Source organism: Crassostrea angulata, chromosome 2 (genome assembly GCF_025612915.1).
Source record: "Crassostrea angulata isolate pt1a10 chromosome 2, ASM2561291v2, whole genome shotgun sequence".
Classification (NCBI taxonomy): domain Eukaryota; kingdom Metazoa; phylum Mollusca; class Bivalvia; order Ostreida; family Ostreidae; genus Magallana; species Magallana angulata.
Genome location: NC_069112.1, coordinates 72669794 through 72695496, shown reverse-complemented (window position 1 = coordinate 72695496; position 25703 = coordinate 72669794). Strand labels below are relative to the sequence as shown.

At 31.0% G+C, this 25703-nt stretch overlaps 1 protein-coding gene across 1 annotated transcript; it reads left to right on the top strand.

Moving 5' to 3' along the window:
* The first annotated feature begins 316 nt into the window (after positions 1–316).
* LOC128172332 (uncharacterized) lies at positions 317–25133 on the top strand. The gene is made up of 16 exons (XM_052838122.1): positions 317–443; positions 4061–4763; positions 12343–12639; positions 12725–12988; positions 13357–13665; positions 13875–14156; positions 14633–14914; positions 15006–15038; positions 16159–16925; positions 20040–20243; positions 20607–20741; positions 22371–22563; positions 22720–22843; positions 23062–23216; positions 24157–24279; positions 24357–25133. The coding sequence occupies exons 2-16, from the start codon at positions 4184–4186 to the stop codon at positions 24494–24496; spliced, it is 3888 nt and encodes a 1295-aa protein (XP_052694082.1). The 5' UTR covers positions 317–443; positions 4061–4183; the 3' UTR covers positions 24497–25133.
* The last annotated feature ends 570 nt before the right edge of the window (positions 25134–25703 follow it).

Below are 25703 nucleotides of genomic sequence, written 5' to 3'. Positions count from 1 at the left end.
TTTTTCCAGAATCGAAATATGAGGGCTTGCGAAAGAAGTGGATGTAGGCTATGCATCCGGGTCTTACAGAATTCACGTCGGCTTTTATATGTACATATTTTGCATTCATATCCGGTGATCATTCGGATCGATCCGGTGATTTTTCACTGAAACATTAATATTCATCAGTTTTGGAGGTGCTTAACTATCAACGTAGTGGATTGTTCGACTGCAATAATTATGTATTAGGTATGTTTTGATTTTTGTTTAAAGCGTACTGATTTTTCTCAAGTCATTTATCATTTAAAATTTAATTGTTAGTGCATTATATGGAGAATTTACTTTCGTTTTGGAGTAAGAAGAACCCTGCACCCATTTTTCCCTGAAGTTCAAGTTAGGCTACCAAAATAACTTAAACACCAGGATGGCACTCGGTTTCACTATTAAAGATGTTGGTGAATGAAGTAAGTAATGATCTCAAACAATATATTTTTGTCACCTCACCTATATACACTTGTCAAATGACTGTGATAGGGAAAACTCTTCTATCAGACCAAAAAAGGAACATATAGTTTCTCCCAATGAAAGAGTTTTATCTCTGACGCAGCTATTTGATAAGCGTTTCATCGTCATTTATAATTTTGAAATTAAATTTAATTGTAAGTGCCCTATGAAGAAAATTTACTTTCGTTTTGAAGTAGGAACTCTTAAAAAATACTGTACCCAATTTGGTTTGATGTTCTACTTAGCTACCAACTGAAATAAAACTTGACGGTTGACATTCACTTTCAGTATTAAAAATTATGTAACAAGGCATGATTTTAAACAATATATTTTTGTCACCTCACTTATATACACTTGTCAAATGACTGTGATAGGGAAAACTCTTCTATAAAACCAAAAAAGGAACCTAGTTTCTCTTAATGCAAGAGCTATCTTTCTCATAGCTATATGATAAACGTTTCATTACAATGGTGTATAATTATTCCGTTATCAATTGTTATTAATTTAGTAAGTAAATATTCCATAAATAACACTTGTTTTGAGTTTGATGCATATAATGGGCAGGGTTTTGAATTAAAGGAACAAGTTTAAAATTTCAACTTTTAATCATGTATTTGGAATTTATTAGACACTTAAACTACCAAATGGAGAGAGAGAGAGAGAGAGAGAGAGAGAGAGAGAGAGAGAGAGAGAGAGAGAGAGAGAGAGAGAGAACTCGTACCTTCGTCTCCATTATTGACGTCTGACGTCATTATTGTGAAATTCTTTAGAGGGAAAGGAAGTCAACCAATCAAATTTAAGGATAAAGAAAATGGCGTCAAAATTCGAATGATAGTATTTGTAGGTGTACAGTTTTGTTATTCGTGAACAAGCATATCTTTTATAAGGCGTTTTTACAATCGTAATTTCTTATATCAAAGGTTTTAACAGAATAATGCTGCTTCATTGGTCTTGCCATCCATGTTCATTGTTCATAATTTGCAATGACTAGCAATTTATCAATTAATCGAAAGAAAGAAAAGCCCAAGGATACATATTTTAAATAAAAGCAATATAAAGTAATGAAATAAACATATATGAAGATAGGCATGGTCCTTATATGAAAAACACATTTACTGAAAACTAAGAGCCATAAACCTATACCAATTGATGAATTAAACTTGTACTTACGTGTGAGAAATCAAAGTACTGAGGGTACTGAAAGACGTAGTCTTGAAAGTTTGAATTTGTAATTGTCCTGGATTTCCTCGAATATGCTTCCAAAATTTATGAGTTTGAATTATTTGTTACAATATATGTTAATTCGGCTTTTTTGCAATTGTCTGATACTTTGTCTAAATTTTACTCTATCCCGCCCTTCATAATTGTAGAAAATTGACACAACGGTATATTATGTAAAATAAGACCCCAAGGAAAAGTTTAAAAAATTACTTCTAACCGGGAAAATAAAACAACTATATCAAAGTAGATAATTTTAATCATTAGATTTATTCAATTTTGAGATCCAAGGGAAAATCCACAAGTCAGACGGTATCTGTAATAAAAGTTTTATGAAAACCCCGAAAACTCTAAAACTGCTAAATTAACAAACAAAGTGAACATTTGTATACCGATAACAAACACAGGCACCTGACGTTAGAAATATTTTTTTTTTACAATAAGATTCCAAGAACTTTGACAATAAAAAGATTTGTCACGGTCGCCATTTTGATTTTTAAGACCGCCTTATCTGACACGATTTTCTTCATTTGCGATTCATGCAAAATTATTAGGTAAAAAAAATAAATCCGTTCGCCACTTACTACTTTTTTGTGTAAACTCGTGCACCACCTACATGAATTACGATACAACCGTTCCTTTCATTAAAAATCATACTCCGAAAATCAGAGACATAAATAACAGAGATTTTCAACTCTGCCATTAGCGTGTAAATGTTACGGGACCAACCTTACTTTGAGAACTACAAGTGCAACAGCAATCTTTTATAAGTCATTAAATTTGAACCTGATAGTAAACATGAACATGAACCTGTAAATATTTTAAGCATGTTTTATTGATGAAATATTTACAAAAACTCTTTTTTTAGTTTTTAAATTACTTTTTTAAAACTTATTGCCTTTTCACAAAGTAATGGTAATGCATTACTTTACTCATGTAATGGTAATGTAATGCATTACTTCAAGAAAATTAAGTAATGGTAATGGTTATTTAATGCCCCAATTCATGAAGTAATGGTAATGCAATGCATTATTTTACAATGTACCCCAAGCCTGATTCCAACTAAGCCGGAAAACATGAACATTAACATTTAACTTGGTTCTTCAATCGATAAAATTGTATATATTATATGATGTAAATGTCTTCCAAAATGTATAATCTATTATACATTTTGCTTACAATGCATTGTTTAAAATTTAAATTCAGTTTAATCAACTAAAGAGCCAACGAACGAGAAGGCAAATTCAGACTTGTTTTTATTTTCTTTGTACAAAATTGCTTTAGAGACGAACAGCAGTCATACCGCAAGTAGACTGGAAGCCAAAGAAACACATATTTAATTTGTAAAGCATCTGTGTATAACCCGTCCCGATTTTAACTTCGGCTTGTGCATGAAGTTTGGTAGTATTAGGGTGAAAGATTTTCAAAATAAAATTCAACTTTTCAAAAATGGCACATTGCGTTGGGAACTTTGATTTCGATTCCACCATTAACTTCTTCTATTGATTAATGAGCTCGTACACGAACTGAATCGTCAACGGCGCTGTGCATTCAGTTACGTAACTCATTCCACATTTGAACCCGAGCAAGAATATTTCGATCAATAAAACTACTAGTATTTGTTTATTTTCTAAATAGAATTTTGTTTATACACAGAGGACTTAAAAAGATTTAATGCGTGTTTTTATTATACATATTTACTGAAATGCATGAAAACTTTCTGCTCTATTTTCTTTTGCGTAGCCGCAATTCATGTGTTCTACGCGTGCCTTCCGGTTTGAGACATCGGCTGACAGTAAACCAATAGACGGGGTCACGTGATTGAATTACGAAAAAAGCATCATTTCTAACGCCATATTCCGCCAGTGAAAGTAAATATATAGGCGAAAACATATATAAAATATTCTAGAACATAACAATTCAATTTACCTGAACCACTTTAAAAAATCGCTAATTATGGGGCTAAATTTGACTTAAATCATATATAGTTCGCTAAATACTTTTCTCCATGTGCCAATCTACTGTAACTATATTTAGACGGCAATCGCAATCACGTGACACTCAAATGAATGTCCAACACAATTGAGTTTGTATGCATGTGTTTTAACGACATGTATAACGATAGGCAATGACTTATAATTCTCAAAAACTTCCGTATAAATGAAATTGCTTATATTTACCTTTCTCCTCTGTCATATTAAAAACGTAAAAACATCTTCTTTGAGTTATTATATCAAAATAAATGAAGATAAAGTCAACAAATAGTCAATGTATTATTCAAAATAATCGTTAAAAATGTTGTTATTCAATATAATAGAAAACTTATCGTTTTAAAGTATACGTCTGTTTATCTTACCAGCTTGTGCAATGGCAGACCTCTGGTCAGATCAACAACAACAACAACAAAAAAAACAGCAGGAAAAGAATTAGATTCGTCTCTTAACTATCTGAAAATCCACAATACAACAACAAAGTTAGGAGTATGACTTCTCCGCTTTTATCACGTGATAATTTGAACTTCCAATGTGTTACAGTAGCCAGTGTAGACTTTATAAAACTGCCTCTTATTGACATTTTGGCTAACAAAATCAAACCTGAAGATTTATACAATAAGATATCTTCTTGTAAAGATTTACTGAAAGGAAGTCATAAGCTTAGTTACGACCAACGTCAAGTTTGTTATATTCAACAACCTGATTATAAAGATTTTGATGTAACGTTGCTTTACAAACTTATCACACATTTATGTGTTTTACCGAGTCCAAGAAATGGATGGGGAAATCCGCCACAAGCCAATGATACTGAGATGAGTGATGACATCGAACGTCTCCGATTGTTCAGAAACAGTTACCATGCCCATGCTGATTCCGCGGCTATTCCTTATCCCAAGTTTCAAGTTATTTGGAAAGATTTAAGCGATGTAATAACTAGATTTCAAAAAAAAATTCAGTGGAGTGTAGATTATCGAGCAGAACTGGTAAAAATTGAAAGGTATCCAACTACTGTCAAGCACTTTGAAGCATGCAAAACCATTTTGGGTAGTATACAGCAAGAACGAGAAGGTAAGTACATATTTTACTTGATCACAGAATTAAAACAGTAATGTATATATATATATATATATATATATATATATATATATATATATATATATATATATATATATATATATATATATATATATATATATATATATAAATATACACAGTACCATTCAGACCAATTCTTACACAAAGTAAACCCCAACTAAACCCTGGGTTTACTTTCTAGGTTAACTTTGGGTTTCCTTGAATGGACCCAGAGTAAACCCAAAGTGGACGCAGAGAGTAAACCTCGATCAGAAGTACAACCCTGAAAGCAGACTCTAACTGTGTATCCGGAATACACAAGGAATTTTATATATATATATATATATATATATATATATATATATATATATATATATATATATATATATATATATATATATATATATATATATATATATATAACATCGAATATTTTAGAAAGTATTAATCTTACATACATGTACAGTTATTTTTTTTAATCGGCTGAAGTGTGAGCGTGTACACTTAGTTAGACATGCATCCTTACACCATATTTAAAGCGAATGAAATCGTCCAGCAAATAGAGAGAACATCTTCTGAAACAAAACTTCTTGGCATTTTAGTTTTTCATCTTAACTTTCCAGACTGTATTTCAATCGATACTTATGATTTTGTCTTTTAGTTAATAGTAATTCAACATCAATTATTAATTAACAATGTACATTCTACTGTAGTACCGGTGACACCCCTCCCTCCGGCCATGATACCTATTTTAAAATCACGATTACACACCTGCTTGCATGTGGCGGAAGACAAGCTGGAATTCCATGTTATTTATCAGTTACCTATATAATCTCTTTAGAAATGTATTTCGCCTTTAGTGAGTAGTAACTGATAGCTGTGAAAACTTGATAGAGTAATGCCTGATCTTTGCATAAGAACTGCTTGATAAAATATTTCTTTTTTTCAACATGCTTTTAGTCTATGATGATAAGGATTCTGTATCCCTCTTTTCAATACAAAACAAACCAACAAACAGATCTGGTCCCGATAAATATTATTAAAAATAAACCTTCAGAACAAACTACATATTCATCTTACATTCATCTTACATCCACAATTTTATCTTAAATTTTTTTGATATAAAAATAAGAAGAAATTAGTTGTTCTCAGGATCTCTTTACGATTGTTTATTTGCCGTAAATCTAAGCTTATTGAGCATATGTTTTTGAATTTTAAAAAGAATGCGACGTAAAAAACATTTTTCCATGCAACAAAATTTTATTATACCCTTAAATTGAAAAATAAAAACACTAAATACTGGGCCCAATTTTGTTTTAAAGGAAAAATGTTCATTTACGTGAAAACTGCCTCTATGAAAGAAAATAATTTAAGTGATAAATAATAATAAGAGTCAGACAATCTCTAGCTGCAGGTACGTAACTCTCAGTTTGACTAAAAAAACGGATGGACGACATTGGAACGAGATCGTTCATCCGAATATCTTGAGTACTGCATACTCATTTTCACGCGAACGCATGTTTGTCGAATACTCATCGAGACTAACTGTTTCGTACTTTACTGCATTAAAAAGAAATACTGCCATTCCAGTTCTTTTAAAAATGAATAATTGAAGAAAAATGATTGAATAACCGAGTAAGAAAACATCGATCCTCCACCTCCCCGGAAAACGAAATTAATCCCCAGAACCCCCTGTAAAAATCTTTAGAATCTCTGCAATAACTGTATTTTTAAAGAGATTTATTGCCGCGTTAGATACAAAATGCGCGTTATATGTTACTTGTATGTCTTTTAATTTTTAAACCGGGCATACCAACTGCCTAAATATAATCGTCGACCATGTGATTCGTCTAAATTTTAAAATATGACAATTATGATGATTTAATCAGTTTCTCCCAATAAACTGCAACTGCAAGAAAACAACATTAGGAGAATCAAAGTAGACAACGTTAAAAGATCTCTAATTGCTTATATAGTACAGTATATTTAGTAGACATGCTTTTTTCATCAATCACCTTGGCAAATATGCACATGAACTCTCACAATATCGTTTTAAGATGAGGGGGCCGAAAAGTAAGAAAACAGATGTCTATGCTTTAGTATTATAAGAAAAAGACATAACACCAACTGTGATTCAGATCAAATCAATTGATGTTGCTTTAGAAATAATCAAAATTGTACCTATATGTTTCCACATCCAATAAGATGAACACGATCAATTACATTTCTGCGCATGCAACTCTAAAGATTTTACACGACAGTTACGCGAACAAAAACAATCGATGCAAATTTTAGTTCCAGAAAATCTTCGAACAATTGATTAATAAATGATTAAAAAACTAAACCGAAGTAGTCATAAGTCCTTTGCCCTAGATATTTTAAGACAAAAATACATATCCATGTATTAGCCTGATTAGGCTTTATACAGCATATCGATCGTATATCAATAAACGTCAATGTATATGGCTCGCGAGCAATTGTAATTGACAAAGAAATCATCATAAAACAAACTCTTATGTATATCGAAAGCATTTTTCTTTGTTACGAAAGGTCTATACATCTAATATTGTATCATGGACAGAGGCATGTTCAACAGAGCGAGCGCTCGCCAGATTTCCCTATACCTGCAACACAAATTTTGGCGAGATCTAATACTAGCAAACATCGAATTGCATTTACATTCTGCAAATTTTTGCAATTCTGCAAAGAAATGAACGACAGAATTCAAGTTTATTTCATTTTAATAGCAACAGGAAATGTATTATTTTAATCAGAGTACTGATCAGAGACAGAACAGGAATCATTTAACAAGTCCTAATAGTCAGGTATCAAAACTAGCGCAATGCCATTTTCCACGAGGTTTACGTCGAATGTTGACAAAAGGATAGTGAAACCACTGACAAGAGGCCCATGGGGCCACATTGCTCACCTGAGCAACAATGGCTTTATATGGGTGTACAAAGGGTATTGTGCCATATGGCCCCTCGGTAGAAAAAACAAAAAAAGAATACCATAAAATAAACTGAATCCAAATTTTACACATATTTTCCTACACTTAAACTTTGACATTGTACTCCTATGAAATACAATTTTTACCAAAAATAAGATCCTATGCAAGATATAAAACTAAATGTTTGGTAGGGGTACACTGTTAACTTCAATTCCCTTTATTTTAGTCTTGCCCCCTCACTTTATAAAACAATCAAATTATATATGAGAATATGCATATATATAGGTACATATTCATATTCAACTACATTGTACTAGCTAGTTATTGTATTTTATTTGAAAAGTTCCTACATGTGAAAGAAGAAAATTGTACCTCAAGACGCTCAAATTAAGAACATTCAAAAATTTGAATGGTCATCCGCATTAAAAACGATTGTTTTTGCCAGGCGTGAACTCGTGGTACGTTTTATCCCGAATGAAAAATGTTATCATCTGATATGTTAAAGCAATATAAGCTGTATTTTTTAGAATTTTATTTTCTGCAAAAACCTGCTAGAATGATAAGTCTACATGTAACTTCAATTTTTATGATAGATAAGATTTGGAAAAAAAATCATTTATTTTTGTTAGAGGAAAGATTTCTCTTCTAAGGAATATATAGCAGGTCAATTTTTGTACAGGGCGACAAAAATTAAATCTTGCTCCAATTAATGCTTTTTAACGACCTTTTCAACAAAAATATGGCTAACCGAAATTAAAAAAACATTATATTTTTTGTCATTACAGTAGAAAACAACATTTTCGTAAAAATAAATTTCAACATGAAAATTGCTGCTCATATTGCTTTAAAGAGCTATTACATGTATAATCAATGCATAGGCGTCGGAACTATGTTTTTGCAAAGTCAGACATAACCGTATTCAATTTTTTTTCTTAAGAACAGTGATAATACATTGATCCTCGTAACAGTAATGCTTTAAACTGTTTTAAAGAGGTCGTTGTTATTTATTGGGTCTGAAAAACCAACAAAGTTGGTGTATATTCATCGTATAAGGAGGGGGCCCCAAAAAGTTGTTACAGCATATCATCCTTTTAATTTTTAGTTTTTAACGTTTAGTGAGACATTTCTAGTGATGAATCGAAATTTCAGCGTCAATCGCAGAATTATAAGCAAGATACAGAACTCACAATTCTACTTGGTTTGAGTCAGTTTTTTGTTCATAAGAGTTAATTACATTGAACTTAAGATTTTTAAACTTGGCATTTCCTATTCAGAATGAACAAAAGCATGGCCTCAGTTCTGCGAGCAAAGCTCTGTATCTTGCTTATAATTCGAAACTTGACACAGCTGAATATGGTTTGTAAAGAGAAAATTGTAGACAACTAGAACTTTTTTGTCTTCAACAAAAAGTAAGGGCTTTTCGACAGCCCCATTATCCCTTTTTAATTAAATGTTCAAAAAAATATTCTCTAATTTATTTCCAAGTGTTCTAAACGCCTTGGTATCCCAAGTTGCTTAGATAGGAACTTATGAGTAGTGCAATATGAAAAGAAAGATAACTCCAGAACTTTACAGGTAGCTTCACTTCTAATTTCCAGAAGAATATTTTCAAAAAATCATATTGAAGTAAGTATTCATTCCCTAAACACCAAATTTGGTATGCCTACAGTATTTATGCTCTATATTCTTAGAGCAAAGCGAGATAACTCTTTCTAAAAATGTTTTTTTGAAATTTAAACAAGTTGTGATCTTCAGGCCTTTCAAACCCCTATAAAGAGTAAAAAAATGGCCCCTCAGACAATAATTTTAAGATTGTACTCTTTATTCTGAACAATAGACTGAAAAGATTTTGAAAATCGTAAGAGAAATAAAAAAGTTATAGCAAAAGGGCTGTTTTGAACGTTAACCCCTGCAGAACCCTAATGTTTCAAAACTATGTACCTAAAACCTTTTCCGGTCTGCGAATTGTTTGTGTCATTATACTAGTGAAATATTGTGATCTTAACTTAACTTTTTGAGAAAACGTGGAACGCGTGATTTCAATTTAACATTGAAACTCCTATAGACAGTTTTCATCAACCCATAAAACCGGAAGTACTATATATTTTTTGTTAAGACTTAAAATGTATGTTAACTACTATTACGTTAACAATATCAAGGCGTCTTCTTAAATTTCTAAGGTCATTTGAATTTTTTTGCCTTTTTATCCCCCTTTTCTCAAGTTTGAGGTCAAATATCTTAAAAACGAAAAGAAATGAAAAAACGTTTATACTGACAAATTTGTACAACTAGACAAGATACATCTTATTCTAAAATTTGAATGCTCTAACTCAAAAAGTAAGTAAGATATTGCGTTTTAATCAATTTTTAGTGATATCCTTGTAAAAACCGGAAGTAACGGAACTGGAAGTCCAAAACGTTACATACGCATGTCATCAACAATTGCTTTAAGACAGTTGTATAAATGTTTTAATATGTCTTTTCATTTTCAAAAAATCGCTGACACAAATCCTGTCGAGAATAATAATAAAAAAAGACGAAAACAATAGATCTTTTCGACCGAAAGTCGAAAAATCCCAATTAAAACAGAAGAAACATGCACTAAAACAAAGAAAGAGCACAATTTATTTTTTATAATATATATGTACCTATATATTTCTAGCAGCAAAAACAATCTCCGTTTAGACTGAAAATGCACAGCTTCTTAACAAAGCACGTTGCATTATAATCGACCATAACGTAGAGATCGTACCGAATTATCAATAGAATGTATAGTATTTGTAATATAATATGTTGTTAGTGCATCAGATTTTGCTCATTTTGTACAGTTAAACAATTAACTGTTTGATTTACTGAAGTCTGTATTTGATTCGATACGTAAAAATTCCAAAATACAGGCGATGTTTCCCCTTAAGTTAAAAAGCATAAACGATATTCAAAACAACGTAAAACCGCCGTCACAAGTGAAAATGTCAAAGCATTGAAAGATTTAACCTCAATTCACTTCACGAAATTGGCACAAATAGGTTTGGCATGTTTCAAGTATCCCTTTGCACGTAAACTGTTGCACAACAAGCAATCTTTGTCAGTTTGACCCGTTTGTCATGCATCAACATTCAAACATGGCTGCTTCGTACAAAGAACTTTCGTTTTCGATATGGAATACCGAACCTAAAGTAATAAACTGATTGACCGCGATTATCTTTATTTTTATTTTCGTAAATTACTCAAATTTGAAACAGAATTCGCCAATAATTTTTGCAATTCATATTTTCCTTTCCATAAGGATTATTTATGCAAAATTACGTTTAATTTGACTCTTGAGAAGAAGATTTTATTTTTAAATGCACCCCCCTTTTTCTACAGTTTTCTCCGTTTTGAATAAAGATCGGTCTTTCATATCTGCAATTTACAATCAACTTTCTATACTGATGCTTTGTGTCAAATTTGGTTGAAATTGTCCCAGTGGTTTTAGAGAAGAAGTTCAAAATGTGGAAAGTTTACAGACGGACAGATAGACGGATAGACGGACAGACAGACGGACAGACAGACGACGGAAAAAATGTGATCAGAATAGCTCACTTGAGCTTTCAGCTCAGGTGAGCTAAAAAGGATATCTTACATTGTCACATTTAATCATGCTTCCATACTCTGGTTCACTACACCAAGTGTTATCATCGTGTGGTGGGTTGATGTTGTTCCTCCAGCTGCCTTGTAATGTGTTCCATCATGACGTGATCTTCCCTGAAATTTTTACTTTTGTTAATCGATGCTCTGCAGAACTGTTTATTTAAGCTAATGCGCTCAGTCACATGCGTATCCAGCTATACGCCTGACCAGGTTATCGTTATCGGGAGATGTTGAGTCTTTCCGCACAAGAATGTTTTGGGCTTTTGAAACTTTTTTTCCCCATTCTGTGCTGGTACCACAACGGACAAATATTTTGGTTTCTTGTTTCTTGTTGCCTTTTCTGAATTGGTAGCTTGGTTGTGAGCCACTGAATATAAACTGTATTGTTCCTCACATTTTCCGAGACGTCAGCTTTAATGTCATGTTGTCGCATTGTTGACAGCAGCTTTGGATACCTCATTAAAAAAAATCTGGATTTGCTGTTGATATTGGTAATACGGACGTGAAAAATGCTGGCTACAGTTCATCAAGAACTTTCTTGATAATGCTTCATACATGACATTAACCGTATGAACTTGAACATGTATCTTGCAATTTCGGCATTGCCTCACTGCTGAGTTGTGAATGAATATCAAGATTCAATAAAAATATTTAAGGATAAAGATATAATATATAAATTCCCATTATCTCAAAACTGTTAATACAACACTAAACGGTTAGATCAGAAAGTTGCAAGAAAAATCTGCATGTTTGCTGATGTTTTGAATGAACACCATCAAATGCATTTTTCTAAATTCCGGTTATCACGCAGAAAAATCATAAAAAGTCAGGACAAATGAAATATTAATTTAGACTCAATTGTATACATTTGCAAATTTTTTACTCACGAATTTTAATATTAAAAACTTTTTTGTAAAAAAATAAAAATAAATGTCAGTATCCTTTTAACACCTACATGTGTGAAATTTCTATTTGTTTTTTTTTTTTTTTCAGATGATGCAGATTTTTCAATAAAAGGTGAGAATAAAGTAATATGTGGAGGAATAACAAAATTTGAGGCAAAAGTGAGAAAAACAGAATCTGTATGTGGGTCAATAACATGGCAAAAACTGAAAGGTTATGACTTCGAGGATATAAACACACAGAATGAGAAGTACAGTGGAAGTACAAACAGAATACTTGTCATACAGTCAGTACGTAAAGAAGATGAAGGGGAATATCGGGCCGTTCTAACAATCAAAACTGATCATGAGAAGTCCAGCAATACCATTTTGCTGCATGTACTTGGAGGTAAAAGTTTCGAAATAAAAGCATTATTCACTTAAACATAGTATCATTCAAGTCTTGTAAGTTATAAAGAGTTAAACAATTGCAGATCCACCGTTTTTACACGATTTGAATGTTACAACCGGGCATGATGAAGTTACTATACACTGCAGCTATAAAACTTTAGAGCTGTCACCTAATGTCAAGGGCATAGAATGGAGAAAAAATGGCGTACTGCTGGACCAGAATAACAAGAAGTTCGATGTTAATAAAAGCTGTTATACAATAAAATCTCCTAAGAAAGAGAATACTGGGGAGTACTCTTGTATTGTCTTCAATGATGTTGGATCAGTACAAAAAGATGTAATGCTGGGTAATATTTCATTAATATTTTAATAATTGTTATATATGTTGACTCCATATCTACTTAAATTATAATAGTTAAAAAAGTTGTATCTTTTCAGTATTCATATTATAATATCAATTTCATGTGCATGCAAAAATCGTATGTCTTGTCTCAGAATAATATGCAAATTTAATTTTCAGATTAAGATATTTTGGGGTCAGTGGTGACCAAGCGTATAAAAATCCTTTGGTTTCACTTTCTCTGACTAATATTTTTAATGTTCCTGAATATATTTTATATGAACAAAATATTTGTCAGCTATAAACTAGGTGTCATACGAATTAACGTTTCCCATTTCCGTCATGTCATTGCAACTGATACTGTTTTTCCTGCAGATTTCCCAAGTGCTAAAATTTTAGTACATCATAAAAACGTTGAATATGGATCTACAATTAAGATTATGTCTGAAGTTGTATCAAATCCGAGAGCTGAGAAATTTGAATGGCAAAAAAGGCTAGATGGAAATCTTTTTGTTTGCATTGACATTGCAAAACCAAACTATTTCGGCAGTAACCTAGTTCACGATACTCCAGTCCTTGTAATTCCAAAAGCCACTTTTGACGACAAAGGACATTATCGTCTTGCCATTTGGAATAAGTTTGGAGAAAATGTTAGCAACATAATTGAACTTAAAATAACAGGAAGTATGTTCTTAGTTATTTGAATAATATATATATATATATATATATATATATATATATATATATATATATATATATATATGTGTGTGTGTGTGTGTGTGTGTGTGTGTGTGTGTGTGTGTGTGTGTGTGTGTGTGAAAAATCACAACACCGAAATAAACTCAACTAGTTTCACTATCAACCATCATGAGTTTCCTATATATATATATCAGGTCGTCCAAATATCACAACTAGTCAGATGTCGAACATCGAAGAACAGTCAGAAACTTTGTGTGGTAACGTGTTTCTGTTTCCCGATTCACCTCCGATTCAGGATGCGTATTGGACTAAAGACGGAAAGAAGATAGATATTGAAGGAAGTGGGGGGCGAATATCATTTGATTTTAGAAATAAAAAATTGATCATAAAAGAAGTCGGCGAAGAAGATGCTGGCAATTACAAACTTACAGCTACCAACTCAATCGGGTCAACTACAAGTGACGCCATTGTTCTAGGTATATCATTAGAATTTATATAATTCTGCTTTAAAAATATACCTTAATAGTTAAAACAGTTTATTATCTCTCAACACAATCAGTAAATAAAATACTGAGTTATATCTGGTACACAGAGTTTACTACGAACATTAATAATGTGAAATATGGGATATTGCAAAGAGTCCCCAGTAAAATTGTTAACACATTTTTTGCAAATTTTTACGGTTATAATGAATTCGGTTATAAGAATTTACGTATATAGAGACCTGATTTTGAGTCACGTACTGGTGAAAAATGACGGAATTTAACACTTTTATACCGTTTTTTAGGGTTTAAAAACAACCATGCACTGCTGTTGAACACAAAAGTTTGAATGACTTTTTTCACATAACCGATGTTGAATGTACATATTGATATAATTTTAAAATTATTGCAATGGCCCCCAGTACAGAATAAAAGAGGAGTAATATAAATAATTACATATTCATTACAAGGTCGCCCTTGGATTTCTATTGAAAGGACTGAAAATAAAGAAAATGGAAGCCAAACATTTACGGCAACAATTAAATCAGTACCAACACCTTTCGAAATTCGCTGGGATAAAAAAGGCATGTGTGACGATAGGTTTCAGCCAATTGATGTAAGTGATGAGGAATACAAAGGGACCACAAATTCTCTTCCTCATCCAGTGCTAGTTTTGAAACAAAAAAGTCAGCTTGAAAATAACAGCTACCAAATAACTGTTAAAAATTTTGTGGGAAGCACTGTGTTTTCAGGTAAAACAATATTCTATGTACAATTTTGCTTAAATATTCGAATACTATACCTTTACAAAAAAAATAATTTATTTTGTTTTCCTTTTTCTAGAGTTAGAAAAAGAAGAAGTTTGCATAAAAGAAGGTATAAAATATAATAGCAAAATTGCTTTTAAAAGAAAATTGGTATTTCTTTACAAAGGAAAAATCTAATTTAAAGTAATTTTAATAATATGTTTTTTTTAGTGTGTTGACATTAGTGAAAAAATGATTAGTTAAGGGTGCTTCTTTACATATCAGTAAATCTGTCACTGGAAGTCATTATTGAAAAAAAATGATTAGGTTAAGGTGCTTCTTTACATATCTGTCACTGGAAGTAATTCATTCCTTGTCTTTTTCAAATTAAATTCTGAACTAACAGAAAAACACAATAAATGTTGTTATGGATCAAACAAAAACGTAGGAAGTCCCAGGGGCGGATACGGAATTTGAAGTTAAAGTGGGTGCCGGTTTTGGACGGGGGACCTGGGCAGCCTTTTAATTTGGGGGGGGGGGGGGGGCAGGGGTACGAATTACTGTAAATTACAACACTACCTTGTAGAACCAATTACTTTAAGTATGGTGACTGGTCACATTTGACTCAAGGAGAGGTTAATTAAAAATGGAATTTTTCATACTACACCGTTGAAATCAGTTTAATGTAGAGAAATTCCACGAGTTTCCAAAGCCTTTGTAATAAAATTCATAAATTGTAAATTCTTTCGCTAGAAGGAGTGTAATTTAACTTTATTTTAAATGACATTAGTAGTGGGGGCGCGCGCCAGTTGTGCCCCCTCTTAATTTGCCACTTGGCTAGTGTCCTCATTGAACAATTAACGAAAGTATGTGTGGGTTAGTGTACAACCAATGGCAAAAATAATAAAATAAATCCCCTTCCTCTCCATAATAGCAACCTTTGATATATGTTAAAGCCTCAAACATTTGACTTACACATGGAAGCAGGGTGTGTCTGAAAATAGGATAAATATGAATAAAGGTTTTAAAATATTCTATATTAATTGACATTTAGCAGGCAATCTTTAAAATAGTAATGATGAGCAGAAATTAGCATAATTCCTATTTTTGGACTATTTTGTTACCACCCACTTCTCTTCTGAAACCTCATATGCATTATACTAAGGTGTCTTGGTCCGTAGAACTCTTGTAAGATAGCAGCTACGGTACTTTTCCAGTCATTTTTCATTCTTAAAACCATTATATTGTAGATTTAGCAATGACATTTCCTTTGTCATTTGCCCAAGACGCAGTACGTTGTGTTCAATGTGGAAATTACGCACACTTTTACTGTAAGCAATGTAGCTTAACAATGTGCTGGAATTGTACATCTAACCATTTTGAAAAAAATAAATCATGCAAATCTGGAATCGACTCCAAAAAAATATTTAAACAGTCATTTCCTGAATGTAACAAACATGTTAAAAATACATGCGAGTTGTATTGTAAAGATTGCACCACTCCGATTTGTTCCACATGTGTAACTGGTGATCACAGAAAACATAATTGCACATCACTTGAGGATTTTATTGAAGAAAAGAAAGAAAACATAGCCAAAGAAGTTCAGGAAATACATTCTACCATACTGCCTGCGTTAAAGGAGCAAACATCGAGTGTTAACGAAGATAATTACAATGACACAATTCAGGCAATTTCTTCTCATGAAGATTCACTTTGTAAAGCTGTGCGGGAAGTTGGTAGTAAACTAAAGAGCCAACTATGCCACCATAGAGAAGAAAATATTGCAAAAACGTCCAAGAACGTTAAAAAAGAAAAAGAGATTTTACAATTTATTAAAGCAACTACGTTGCTACTAGATGGAAATGATCCAAGAGAGATCTTAAAATACAAAGGAATATGTCAGGTGGATACGCGTCCTTTTATCGTCGATAGAAATACGCCTGTTTTTAAAGGAAAAGGTATAGAACAGGAAGAAATTATATCACTGTTTGGTACACTTGCTGATAGCAAAGACAACGTACGTATTTTGTTTATTCAGTGTTCATGTAACCATTTAAAAAAATCTAAATTTAAATCACTTTGAAGGTTGTTGCGAAAGTTTGCTCGTGATTATAACCCTTGCGAAAAATAAAGACGGAAATTCATTTTTATTTTCATGAAACTTACCAAACATGAATGTTAATGAAACATTCTATTATGGTTCTATATCATCTAATATCGTAAAAAAAATACTGCTTGATATGAGAATTCATTACAAAAAAATTATAATAACTTTTCTGGAAGGCGTTAATTTAGATATCACTTTTCATAAAATGGAATTCAATTTTTCTATCGTCAATTTTCCTTTTTATGTAGCAATTAACCTTTACCACCTGCATATGGAGTTGTTTTTTTTCTTAACCGATTTGATACGCAAAGGGCATGCTCTACGTATAATCAATTTCTAAGACAAGGCAAGCATTTGTCAAACAAGTTCATAAAACAAGACTATCAACGGTATCGATTTAAGTCATCATTTTGTAAGTTCTATGGCCGATACAAACACCTTGACTGACGTTTATCATACTAACAATTAGGTCATTTATATTCACTGAATTTCCTGGATTTTTTCTACATACTACAAAGAGCACATGGAGGGTATCACTCCTCCATTGACTTAGATTTTGAATACTGCTCGTTATAACCACATTTTATTGAACAAGTTCGAACTTAAAATCACACTTTTAATCATCAATACGTCTTGTTGTCAATGCACCGGTATTAGGGTTGGGGTCAATTACTTTGAAATGTAATTAATTACTTTCAAATACATCCAAAATTTTGTCAATTACTTGCAATTACAATTACATTGATTTTTTCAAATGTAATAAATTACTTTAAATTACTTTGACAAATGTAATTAAATACATTTCAATTACTTTTAATATATTAAGAATAAATACATATTTAAACAGAATTGAGACACACAAAACTTTTTTACGGTGATGTCTTTAAAGGTTTGTGTTCATTTTAATCATCATTAATAGACTCTGCTTTAAAGTTTTAATTTTAAAATAATATATAAACATTAGAATGGGTACTTAATACAGTGTCATTGGGTTCATGTTTGGTTCTGAACAATATTTTTATACTAAATTTTTATTCAATACATTTATTCTTGGGTATCTAGGGCTTCAGGCCTGAACAAATTAGACCTTTTCTAGAGTGTCATGTTGTATAAACACATCAAACATAATTAGACACTTATTAATTAGTGTATAAACACATGCCAATTTAAAACAGGTATGCAACCTAAACATTATTATTAAGTTTATGTCTGTCATTTTCCTGTTAACCTTATATATACCTGTACATGTATATGTATATTTGTTTATATTTATTTGCACTGATAAAATATACTGCTTTAAGCTTAAAATTAATGAAGAACTGAACTGAATATGACACCTTTTTTAACTTTTAACTTGCAAAAATTAATTGAAATGTAATTGAAAAGTAATTGAAAATACATTATATTTTTTGGAATGTATTTAAATACATTCAATTACTTGTAATTACAAATTACTTCCAATTACTTTGAAAAATTTAATTAATTACTCTCAGTTACAAATACTTCTTTCAATTACCCCATCCCTGACCGGTATGTTAAGGACGTTGTTTACTCAGGGTTTGGGTTCTCGAATTCGGATTGTTATGAAATTAAATGCTATGAGTACACAATGTTCTAAACACAAAAAGTATAAATGAAATGAATTATTATTGATATAACATTTGATAATTTTACTATATCATGGAATCGGGCTCAAACAAATTGGGGTTTTAGAAAAACAGAGGAAATTCGGACAAAGTATTTTTCACTTAAATATTTTTGTCAGTGCTATTAAAAGTTAAGATTTTAATATTTTGTAAGTCAACATAAATTTCATTTATTCTGTTGATCTATCTCACGTTTTTATTTTAATAAACGTTAAGCACACACAACAGAAACATTTAACAATGCTTAAAAACGATTTAAGATACCATGTCTCAAAGTATTGATTATTGATCTCATATAAATCTTATTCCAACGGAATAAGGTCAATATATTTAGTTTAATACATAATGTAAAAATTTTCAGTATTGTCATCGTTCATTTTTTTTAATTGAATTGAATCAAAAATGGTAAGGATTTTTAAAACTGAGAGAGACAATTCGAACTGGAAAATTTATAAAAATTGTCTATGAAAACTTAATGCTTTATATTTATTTAGTGTCACTGCCATTCGTTTACTGTATTTTATTTTAAAAGAGTTTAGCAATTTGTATTATTTTAACAATTGAGGAAATTTTTTTTCATAGTGTAATTTTATTTTAGGGATTTTTCTTAAATGTTCAAAATATATTCATTGGCCTTTAACTAACCAAATTGGTCATTGATCCATATTTTGAAAGTGAAAAAAACCCACTACAATAAAAAGTCTATAGCACACTATATATGGTTTTTTATTAACATCAGTGGAAATTTTTGTCAATCTAAATACACGGTGTCCTTAAGTTAATAAGTTGGTAGACTCACTGTAAGATTAACCTTTTTAAGAAAAGGTTGACAATAAGCAGTTACAGAAGAGAGACATTTTTCAGCATCGGAGGGGGGGGGGGGGCTGTTATGACAGCGAACTATTGTAGATTCCATGTTTCTATAAATTCACAGAACATTAAATTATATATAAAACAATGGGGATTTTTTATATTAGCAAGGGGTACTACCTGTGATTTAACACAGTTATAATTGCGTTTAGTGGGGAATCTCTGGTATTCACATTTTAATGTTATTATCAAAATTATTTGCTTAAATCTACAAAATGCTTTATGATAAGGCTAAAACAAGTGCAGGTTGTGTACCTTCCTTTTTCATTTAGATTCGCTGTATTTATCGAATATATCCCTTTTAACAAAATTACTTGATTTAAGTAAACCTAGTTTTTTTAAAAACTGAAACCATTTAGGTTTACTTTTGCAGTTACTTCTAATTGTTTTGGTTTAGGATAACTACTTCTTTTTTCATAATCATGTCATATATAATTTAGAAATAAACTTTACTTGTATTTCGGTAAAAATATTTCTCATTTCAAACAAATTTTTTCCTGTTTGCAAGAATGAAGAAATTGGGACTAAGGATTTCATGAAGCAAACCTGGTTTCATGGATTTATTCCGAAGAAAGAAGCAGAACAGCTTTTAAAGAAAAATGGAGATTTTCTTGTTAGGGAAATGATGACCACCGCAGAACAAGACCGTTACTTTATTTCCTCTTATCATAAATGTCCTTGCCATTTCAAAATCACTACTGACTATATTGTTGTAAGTGGAGTGTATATATATATATATATATATATATATATATATATATATATATATATATATATATATATATATATATATGTGTGTGTGTGTGTGTGTGTGTGTGTGTGTGTTAAATTGATTTAAGTTATTCATTCTTGCAAGCAAGCCTTTAAAAATTCATAATCTTTAATAAAAGAGCAATCGATCTGGTGAAATTAAGATCACCTTCGATTTAAGAATTTTTAATTGTTCTTTCTAAAAATAGATTTCATCCTTTTTTTCATGATAAAAACCTGTAACTGTAATAGCATTCCCCTACCTTTTAATGAGTTTTACAATAATACGATGCTGGTTTAATGATATGAAATTTTCTTTGTTTAGGGCATAGTAGGTACTGAATCCACATTGGTTGACTTGATAGACTTTTTAGTCTCTTCTGGACAACCTTTATCGAAAACCAATCCATCGACTCGACTAGATATTTGTCAAATTAAATTGGGTGAAAAAATCGAAAATGTAAGTTTTCTTTCTGTTTCGTACACTATTCATATTTTTTATTATTTTTTTCAGTTAATGAATACGATACCTCTGATTCATGTGATTTATAACAATTATTGAATATCTTTGGAGTCTTTTTTCCCCATAACATGAATGAATTTTATTATTTCAAGCATGAGCAGTTATGAGCAGTTTATATTTATCATAATATTATCAATATTCAATTTAATACATATAGAAAGTATGCTTAATGATGCTTAATGTTGGTTGTGCTTGATTCTGATTACTATTGTACATATATTGACCTTTTTTTGTTTATACAGGCGTTTCTTAAGGCTTTACTATTAATTTCACAGCGATGTGTATAATGTCGCTTGGCTGTACTTCATGCGATATAATGTCATCGATCTGCATTCCATTTGTATTATAACGTTAAAAGTAAATTATGTTTTAACAGGAATAAAACCGCGCTTGTTTATTTTACATGTATGCTATTTTAGTATTGTTCCTACCGATTTCATTCATATCAACATTCATGATCAACTACTGTGGAATCATTAAAATTCATGGGGCCAATTTTCTTGGATTGTTGAACTTTTATAGCTTCGTAGGGACGTATATTTGTGCATTTTCCAATACTTACTAAAGCGATTATGACTTTATAACTCTTACTTATTACTCCGTAGAAGATGCATATTCGTGGACGGAAGGTACCCATGACTTTTTAAGAAAGTTTAGCCACCACGGAATCTAGTCATTCCACAATAATCAGCAGATTTAAAGTTTTGTATTAAGTAAACAAATGAATGAAAAAATGTAATACATGTTTAACAGCTTGGTGCAAATGAAAGATCAATGCAGTTTTGAAAAATAAGCTACGTACAATTGGTAGAGAATATAAATACCTATGTTAATTATGCTTGGGAAAACTACAGATTTAATACATTTTTATGTAAATTGCTTTTGATTAGTAAACAATGTGTCTCATTTTGATGATTTAACAAAATGTTTTAACAATACATTTTTAAGCGAAAAATATATGTGAAGCCGAAGGAAGCACTCCAAAGTATAATACACTAGATGACATCCCGCGAAATCTACACTTTACACATTAATGACATTGATTAAGTGTTGAACCGTATACTTGTTTTTCCATTTTCGTAAATACGTTGTCCGAAATTTTCTTAACTGATTTCTTAACATATGTATTCTGAAATTGACAAAAATATATAAAAAAGCCCCCAAAATTAGTAGCTTAATATTATGTGGAGGGATAAAAAGTCTAAACCCTATTGGATTATAGATAGTTTAATGGCAAAATGTCTTAATTTATAAGTATAGGTAGTAAAAATATTTATGATTTAATGTTATTATTCATCTACGCCAACGCGATTTAATAATATCATTTGCAATGTTGGAATATGCACTTTACATAACCACGTAGTACATACGACCTCGCCAGAAATGCATCATTTATGACGTTGAAACATAGTTTTCAATATAGCTAAAATATTTTAAGAAAAACGTCTGGTCAATTATCGTTCCGTTGATTAAAAAGGAAATACTGTTTTTCAGCCACATTTAAGCTCCTAAACATTGCCGCGTAGAGAATAATTGAACTTTTCTAAATTCTATTTTGATACACAGATCAGTGCTGGTGATATACTGTCTGGAACGTTTGGAACCCAGAATGTATTAGTGTGCATCAATGATGATCATGAAATTCGATTATTCAAGAATATTTATATTTTACGCATTTTTAATCATCCCAATATTGTTAAAATGGAAGGATATTCGTCGGTGCAGAAACCAGTTCATCTTGTGTTAGAAAATATGGCTGGTATTTATTCAACATACGATTTTTCTATTTTATATCTTATTTGATATTCAATAAATATTAATCTCTTATCTATAGCTTTTATAAGAAAAAAGATAAACAGTTCATTGCCACCAGCATTGTTTAATAGCAATATTCTTATTGTACATTTTTTATCAGGAGGATCATTGTTGACATATTTGCGGAGCAATGATGTGTCGCTTTCAACCAAGAAACGAACAAGGATGTGTCATAATGTTGCCACAGCAATGGAATATTTACATCGTAACAAATTTATCCATGGGTATAGTTCATGAAGTGCAGAAAATACATATTAAAAATAGCATAAAATGTTAACATTTACAGATAGGTGATAAAATATGTGAAATGAAAAGTTTTAGATATATAAATAAAATACAAATATAAATGAATGATATTGAGTTTATACACATCAGTTGATTGACACTATGTATGTTACTACAACATTTTGATAATGCTTTAACTGCGTGTTGGTACTCATAGAGATGTTGCAGCCAGAAACTGTTTAGTATCTGAGAGTGGTATTGTCAAGGTCTATGATTTCTGGATGACAAAAAACGAAACAGATCATAGAAAACAGAATCCAATAGACAGGGAGTTACATATAAAGTGGACAGCACCAGAGACACTTGAATTTGGTAATTTAAAAAATATCAAAGTAATGAATTTATCATTTTATTTTAAAATCAACGATAAATTATTTCGCATGTCCAATAGTGTCTTAGCATTATTACTCACATTTCCATTCTAAAATGAATTCTGAGGCTTTACTCAATTCTTTTTTGAGCTATGCATGTAGATAGGGAAAAAACCTACATATGAATCGCGTGTTGAGTAATATCGGGGAAAAACAGAATTAACGCTATCAAAGTGTTCATTGCATTTTGTATGTGATCGAAATATTCTGGAAAATTGTACCCAAGAAATTTTAGACAAACAAATGAAAATAAAGTTTATTTTACGCCCGTTCTGTTTTTTTCTTAGACTGAATAGTCTTCCCTTTATTCCAAAACGTTTCGCTTTGGAAATCAATAAAGTGAACTAGTCTTATTCAACTCTGGCGTAAGAATAGATGCAACTACAAATAAATCTTAATTGTTCCTACTCTTTTAAAGTCTAACTATTTGAAGGTATTCATAGATAAGTTTCTTAGAAAACAATGCCTCTGTATAAATCTTATCGAACTTATTAATTACTGAGTGTTCTCAGCAGTGGTTGTTTGTGCGTGGATTCAAACACTGTTTCTATTCAGTTTCTCTAAATTAAAATCAACTGACAAATATTAACAAAAGACAGCGATAGTTAAAAATAATATATTTTGTTAGTATGAAATAACACAACTACCAGGTTTTTTTTCACATTTCTTTTGATTTTGACGTAAACTTGCTAAGAGTGTGTTAGCTCGTATTAGCTCATCACAAATATTTTTAAAAAAAATTGATATATTAGTTTGGGTTTAATATTTTATCAGTTAGCTCAAAAATAATACATTTCTGCATTACAAAATAAGAATATGATATTGTATTGTAAAAAAGATTCCAAAAATAAATTGACTTCCTTTTTTTTTTCTTTTTACAGGAAAAATCATTTCTTCGAGTGATGTTTGGGGCTTTGGTATCTTGATGTGGGAGATTTTTTCGTCTGGGAAAAGTCCTTACCCTCATTTTACTGATAAAGAAACTAAGGAAAAAGTAGTAAAAGGTAAATAATTCATTATAAAAAGAAATAGAACCATTGGCAACCTAAAAATGTTTTAAACAATTTATTTTCTAATGCAGGATACAGAATGGAATCTCCTGAAAATACGCCAAAGCTCTGCTACAATTTGATGCAAAAGTGCTGGGAAAAACATGCGAAAAGGCCATCCTTTAAGGATATTGCTGAGAAGCTTCAAACTTTAGTTAAAAAACAAAAGTAATCTGTGGTTATCAAATATCTGTGGAATGCAGATAAGCCTATCTTGATTTAAGTAGGAGAAGTGATAATCATGAATGACGATTTCTATTTCGGTTTTTTTAATATTATGTTTTATTTATTTGTGTAATTGTGTTGGACTTCTCTGGTTTTTTCTTAATATCATTGTTAATACATAAGTGTATTGTTGCACTTGAATTTGAAATACCTTGAAAGTGTCTGTAAAGTTCAAAGGTTAACCTTTGTAAGGTTTATAGCTAATGGTTTTTTCCCTTTTATTTGTTATTTTTTTTTCATACAATGTACTATTTTGTAAGTCAATGCCTATTTTGTTTATTTATTTAGAAATAGCATTTAATTGTATTTCAACTATTTGTTTCTGTAATTAAGTTTCGATACAGGTGACACGGAATCAGAAGCGTCATTTACATTTGTATAGGGTCCTGATTATGATATATGACTGAAAGGCAGAATGAAAGGGTGTATGAGAGAGAGGGATAGAGAGAGCGAGAGAGAGAGAGAGAGAGAGAGAGAGAGAGAACATTGTTCACTAACACAAACTTACATGTAATGGTAGTGTCTTACCTGTTCCCTAACGATATACGAGCTGCTAAGATGCGTTTTGTAATGTATACATTGAAGATTTCAGTCATTTTAAAACTTTGAATAAACGTATATTGTAAAGAGGGTACACAATTGTATAAAGTACCTTACATTATTATGTTTATATAAATGTGATAAACTACAAGAAAACCAGGTTTTTTCCCATATATATATATATATATATATATATATATATATATATATATATATATATATATATATATATATGTGTGTGTGCTTAGCCATTAAAAAACCAGGTTAATTGTGTTTTTCCTCCAAATTGAGATTTTTCTTTTTGATATTGCTTTGGTGTGAATAAATAAAAATACAAAATATTAAATTAAATCTCTTTTTAAATCTATGAGCTATAGTGCTGAGAGAGATGTGTTAAGCAATTCCTTACAATGCATTGAAAAATGGAAGAAAATTCAATTGTAAAAAGGAAACAAGAGCATAGCTCGTGGCAAAGCTACGAGTAGGTCTTCCGTTTTTGCTGCAAGTTGAATATATATGTATATGATTTGGTGTCAAACGATTATATTATAATTTTAGTTCTGCTTTTGTTTTAAAATCCTGCTAAAACACGTATTTTGAAAAAGACAGGAAGA

Excerpts from the sequence above, each read along its gene's own strand:
- LOC128172332 (XM_052838122.1), top strand. The coding sequence starts at position 4,184 with ATGACTTCTCCGCTTTTATCACGTGATAATTTGAACTTCCAATGTGTT. Across the intron at positions 13,666-13,874 it reads TGAACTTAAAATAACAGGAA|GTCGTCCAAATATCACAACT; the intron begins GTATGTTCTTAG and ends TATATATATCAG. Across the intron at positions 22,564-22,719 it reads TGTGTTAGAAAATATGGCTG|GAGGATCATTGTTGACATAT; the intron begins GTATTTATTCAA and ends ATTTTTTATCAG.